Source organism: Theropithecus gelada, chromosome 7b (assembly GCF_003255815.1).
Source record: "Theropithecus gelada isolate Dixy chromosome 7b, Tgel_1.0, whole genome shotgun sequence".
Classification (NCBI taxonomy): domain Eukaryota; kingdom Metazoa; phylum Chordata; class Mammalia; order Primates; family Cercopithecidae; genus Theropithecus; species Theropithecus gelada.
In genome coordinates this window covers 92,595,817-92,601,816 of record NC_037675.1, presented here as the reverse complement: position 1 = coordinate 92,601,816, position 6,000 = coordinate 92,595,817, and the positions used below count along the sequence as shown (strand labels likewise).

At 45.5% G+C, this 6,000-nt stretch overlaps 1 protein-coding gene across 11 annotated transcripts in view; it reads right to left on the bottom strand.

Annotated features, from left to right (window-relative positions):
* DGLUCY (D-glutamate cyclase) overlaps positions 1-6,000 on the bottom strand; it is a 166,463-nt gene that overhangs the window by 41,740 nt on the left and 118,723 nt on the right. For all 11 annotated transcript variants that reach the window (XM_025391189.1, XM_025391188.1, XM_025391194.1 and 8 more), the window contains 2 exons: positions 5,661-5,783; positions 221-424 (listed from right to left, as the gene is read on the bottom strand). In XM_025391189.1, coding sequence (XP_025246974.1) covers positions 221-424; positions 5,661-5,783 — 327 coding nt within the window. The remainder of the gene's footprint in view (positions 1-220; positions 425-5,660; positions 5,784-6,000) is intronic.

The window sequence follows — 6,000 nt, the reverse complement described above, 5'->3', positions numbered from 1 at the left end:
AAAAAAAAAAAAAAAAAAAAAAAAAAAATCACTCATAATAGCACTACCTAGAGACCATCAATGTCAGTATTTTGGTGTATTTAATTTTAGTCCTTTTGAGATTTATATGCAGTATCAACATTTAAAAAATCATGCTGTGGAGACATTTTGCATCCTGCCTTTTTCACTGAAAATTATGTCAGTGGTCAGTTTCTCCAGGTGCAAATGCGTTGTTTCTTACCTGGGTCTATGCCGATCACAGACTCTAGTTCTCTGATCTTCTGAGAAGCGGACACTGACGCGATGCTGTAGTGCAGAGGATCTTGGGAAATGTGATGGACCTCTGGAATTCTCTCTGGGGTGAGACAACCAGCTGCAGCCTTTGTATCCTTCAGGTCAGTCATAACCGTGCAGCCTGGGATGCTGGCAAAAGCCAGTGGGGTCTCTAAAACACACAACAGGAGGATCTGAGCCCAGCCACTTCATCGAGTCCAGCCTACCCTCATCTAGCCCACTGCTGATAGGCAAGATGGCGCCTGGTCATCAGCTCAGCCTAAGCACTCCCTATACCACCTGTTGGCACCAAGGTCAGAATGAGCTGGTTGATGGCTACATCGAGCTCCATTTACACAGCTGCCTCTAATCTCTAGGAAAGTAAAGATGAGTTGAGTATGGGTTGAAAAGAAGTGCGATACAGCCACAGCTGTAGCTAGAGCTCTAGGCAAGTCCATCAATTTAACCCATGGAGGTCAGGAAGTATTTACTGGATTCTTAAAACTTATGACGCCATCTTGCTTTGCTTTCCAGCAAACGTTAGATTTGGAACCCTCTGTGAGCATCGTTTCTATTTTTCCTTATGGCAGTTACATTTTGTTTTCGTTTATGTTAATTTTATTCTTTAAAAACTCTTCCTTGTTAGATTTCAGGCAATGTGAAACACTATAGCATAGTTATTAAGAAGTGGTTTTAGCATTGTGAATATACTTGAATTTGGGATGTGACTTTATTGACTTTATTCTTTTTTTTTTTTTTTTTGAGACAGAGTCTTGCTGTGTCACCCAGGCTGGAGTGCAGTGGTACAATCTCGGCTCACTGCAACCTCCACCTCCCGGGTTCAAGCGATTATCCCACCTCAGCCTCCTGAGTAGCTGGGATTACAGGCACCTGCCACCACGCCCGGCTAGTTTTTGTTTTAGTAGAGATGGGGTTTCACCATGTTATCCAGGCTGGTCTCAAACTCCTGACCTCAGGTGATCCGCCCACCTTGGCCTCCCAAAATGCTGGGATTACAGGCATGAGCCACCACGACTGGCCCGACTTTATTCTTTAAACCTGTTTCTTTGACTGTAAAGCAATGATAATGCCTCATATGGCTGTTGTCAGAAAGAAACTGGAAAATGTACATAAAAGTGTTTAGCAGGCCAGGCACGGTGGCTCATGGCTGTAATCCCAACACTTTGGGAGGCCAAGGAGGGTGGATCACCTCAGGTCAGGAGTTCAAGACCAACCTGGGCAACATGATAAAACCCTGTCTCTACCAAAAATACAAAAATTAGCCCAGCGTGGTGGTGCACCTGTAATCCCAGCTACTTGGGAGGCTGAGGTGGGAGAATTGCTTGAACCTGGGAGGCAGAGGCTGCAATGAGTCGAGATTGCATTACTGCACGCCAGTCTAGGCAACAGAGCAATACCGCATCTCAAAAAAAAAAAAGTGTTTAGCACACTCATGTGGTTTAAAAAAGTAAAAAAAAAAATAAGTTTTTAAAAAGTATTCAGCCAAGTGCTTATTTCAGAGTAAGCCCTCAATAAATGATGGTTTGCATAAACACCATATATATATATCCATATATATGTATCCACTGTGTATATATGTATCCGCCATATATACACACACACACACACACACACACACACTTTTTTTTTTTTTTGAGACAGAACCTTGTTCTGTCACCCAGGTTGGAGTGTAGTGGAGCGATCTCGGCTCACTGCAACCTCTGCCTCCCGGGTACAAGCAATTCTCCTGTCTCAGCCTCCTGAGTAGCTGGGATTATAGGCGTGTGCCACTATGCCTGGCTAATTTTTGTATTTTTAGTAGAGACAGGGTTTTGCCATGTTGGGTAGGCTGGTCTCGAACTCCTGACCTCAGGTGATCCTCCTGTCTCAGCCTCCCAGAATGCTGAAATTACAGGCGTGAGCCACTGTGCCCAGCCTCATATATAAATTTTTTAAAGAGACAAGGCTCTTTCTCTGTTGCCCAGGGTGGAGTACAGTGGTGCAACAAAGCTCACTGCAACCTCAAACTCCTGGGCTCAAGCAAGCCTCCTGCCTCAGCCTAAAATAGTGCTGGGATTACAGGCATGAGCCATGGAGCCTGGCCTGAATCACACAGTATCTTACTCATTCTTAGTTTCTTGTGCCTGGCTCATTAAGTGCTTAATACCATACTATTTACCTCTTCTGCCTTCCTCAGTGTCATTATCATCTTTGAGTACTCATCTCCACTCAGCTGTATGCTCCTGGAGAAGAGCGACCATTGCTCAAGCATCTCAGGATCCCAGAGTGCCTTGCACATAATAGGTGTTCAACAAATGCACATGTGAATTGAGTAAATACTGGATTTCACAGGAACAATAAAGTTTCTTTTCTTTTCTTTTTTTTTTTTTGAGACAGAGTCTCGTTCTGTCACCCAGGCTGGAGTGCAGTGGCGCGATCTCAGCTCACTGCAAACCTCTGCCTCCAGGGTTCCAGCAATTCTCTTGTGTCAGCCTCCCAAGTAGCTGGGATTATAGGTGTGTGCCACCATGTCTGGCTAATTTTTATATTTTTAGTAGAGACAGGGTTTCACCATGTTGGCCAAGCTGGTCTTGAACTCCTGACCTCAAGTGATCCAATCACCTCAGCCTCCCAAAGTGCTGGGATTATAGGCATGAGCCACCATGCCTGGCTTAAAGTTTCATATTTAATAGAAAGCCAGAGTCAGCCAGCACTTCAAAATAAAAATCTGATAGATACATAACTTTTCGATTTGACGTGTAAGGGAAAGAAGTCATGAATCTGAAGAATGTAATCATCGCTTGTCTGTGTTTTGAACGGCACCTAAAACTGGTCACTCCAAAGCCAGCTACACATCAGAACAGTCAGCTCAGAGCATGACACAGTTTTGTCCCCATCAGTTGTGAGGTCTGCAGCAAATAATATATTGCTAATCGAAGTTTAAATATTGAAGTTCAAGGTAGGCATGGTGGCTCATGACTATAATCCCAGCACTTTGGGAGGCTGAGGTGGGAGGATCGCTTGAGCCCAGGAGTTCAAGACCAGCCTGGGCAACACAGTGAGACCCCATCTCTATGGTGCATGCCTGATGCCTATAGTCCCAGCTACTCCAGAGGCTAAGGTGGGAGGATCGCTTGAGTCTAGGAGGTCAAGGCTACAGTGCGCTGTGATCGTGCCACTGCATTCAGCCTGGGTGACAGAGTGAGACCTTGTCTCAAAAAAAAAAGGAAGTTTGAGAATGATTCAAGGTTTTCAAGGTTGTCCTTGTCTGATGTCATTTGTTCTCATCTATGATCAACTGTGCTATTGCTGTCAGAATTAAAGGGCTGGAACATGCTGGGGTGCCCATGGCAGTGAGATCTCCTCTGCAGGGCATCTGCCAAGGCTGATGGTGGGAAAGTGGTGAGGCCAGTGGGCTGGCGGACGTTTACTAAACGTGGGTGTATGTGTCTACACACTGCCCACACACACACTCAGAAAAGACCATGAGCGCCCAGAGGACTCCATCCTGTCCCACGGAGCACTGTAGTCCCGAGGCCTGGGTGCACGCCTGGCACACAGCACGTTCTCAACACATGTACTTAAATAAACGAACGAATGGAATCCTGTAGATCTTGGCAGCCATGCCTCTTCACCACATTAGGGATGATCTTTCCCTCGCATGAGGCCATTCTGATAGCTGAACTCTCATGAATGCTTTCAAAGTAAATTAAAATAACACTAGATTCTATGCTTACAGTGCAAGTGTGGCTGGCCTGGCCAGAATTTTCCAGTGTCCATGACCACGGTCTGCAATGGCTGTTATTTTTCATGTTTCTGTCCCCTTCCTATCCTACTGTGAGCTAGGGAGGGCGCCCTCGTGTGTCTCTTCATTGTAATATCACCTAGGCTTTGGAAAAAATGTACTGCTGCAGGCCTTGTTTATAATCACCTTGCAAATACCATGGGAAATTACTTGTTTAGTTACATTTCTTGGCTTCACCTTTGTTTTCAAGGCCCCATCAATCTCCAAAATGTCTCAAAAAGCCAAGCTAAAGGTTAGTTTTCCTGCTAGAATGGGCTGGGATGCTTCAGCAGATAAAAATATATGTTTAATTAAAACGGCTGAAGTAGTAGCTCCTGCCTGTTATCCCTATGACTCAGGAGGCCGGGGCAGGAGAATCATTTGAGCCCAGGACTTTGAGACCAGCCTGGACATTGTAGCAAGATCCCATCTCTACAAAAAAATTCTAAAAATTGGTTTGGTATGATGGCGTATGCCTGTAGTCTCAGCTACCTGGGAGGCTGAGATGGGAGGATCACTTGACTGCAGAGGTTTGAGGCTGCAGTGAGCTATGATGATGCCACTGAACTCAAGCCTGGGCAATACAGTGAGGCCCTGTGAAAGAAAGAAAAGAAAGGAAAAGAAAAGGAGAGAGAGAGAGAGAAAGAAGAAAGAGGAAGGAAAGGAAGGAGGGAAGGAAGGAAGGAAGGAAGGAAGGAAGGAAGGAAGGAAGGAAGGAAGGAAAGAAGGAAGGAAGGAAGGAAATACATTTAATCAAAACATATTTAAGGCTGGATGCGGTGGTTCATGCCTGTAATCCAAGCACTTTGGGAGGCCAAGGTGGGAGGATCACTTGAGGCCAGGAGTTTGAGACCAGCGTGGCCAACATGGCAAAACTTCATCTCTACTAAAAATACAAAAATTAGCCAGGTGTGGTGGCATGCACCTGTACTTCCAGCTACTTGGGAGGCTGAGGCATGCCTCCCTCGCTTAAGCCCAGGAGACGGAGGTTGCAGTGAGCCGAGATCGTGCCACTGCACTGCAGCCTGGGTGACAGAGTGAGACTGTGTCTCAACAAGACCAAAAAACCAACGACGACAAAAAAATTGAGTTGTAAGACAAAGTGCTCCAGCCCTGGGATTAAAGGAAGGAAACCAGGCCAGGCATGATGACTCACACCTGTAATCCCAGCACTGTGGGAGACCAAGGTGGGCGGATCACGAGGTCAGGAGATCGAGATCATCCTGGCCAACATGGTGAAACCCTGTCTCTTATAAAAATACAAAAATTAGCTAGGCATGGTGGCACATGCCTGTAATCCCAGCTACTGAGGAGGCTGAGACTGAAGAATCGCTTGAACCAGGGAGTTGGAGGTTGCAGTGAGCCGAGATTGCACCACAGCACTCTAGCCTGGCAACAGAGTGAGACTCTGTCTTAATAAATAAATAAATAAATAAATAAATAAATAAATAAATAAAAGAAGGAATCCAGAGAGAGAATCACTGCAGCTATAGGCCTCTGTTTTGTGTTTTGTTTTATGGCTTTATTTTTAAATCATTGTACTACGAGAATATGCTTTCAAGAACTAGACCCCACTGGGCTCCATCCTAGGGCAGAGCGATTGCCCCAGTATCCCCCAACATACCACAGCTGCTGAGAGCTCCGAGACTGGTCAGTGGAGAAGGCCAGAACACTGGAACCTCCCCTGGGGAACATACCACGGCATCCCCGTAGGCAGGTTTGGAAAGCTCTTTGATTCCCAACAGTTCTGCAGATGGAAAAGGAAAATGTAATTCCCTCAGCAGGCAGCATCCAATTAGAACTGGTTGAGTAGTTTATGGTTCTTTCTCTAAAACAGAAACTCAAATTGCAGGATTATTGTAAATGGTATTTGAGGAAGAGGTGAAGGAGAATAGGGATTGAGGCTTTGACAACTCAGGGTTCTCCATAATTTACAGTCCATGTGGAGTGCTGGTTTCAGAACA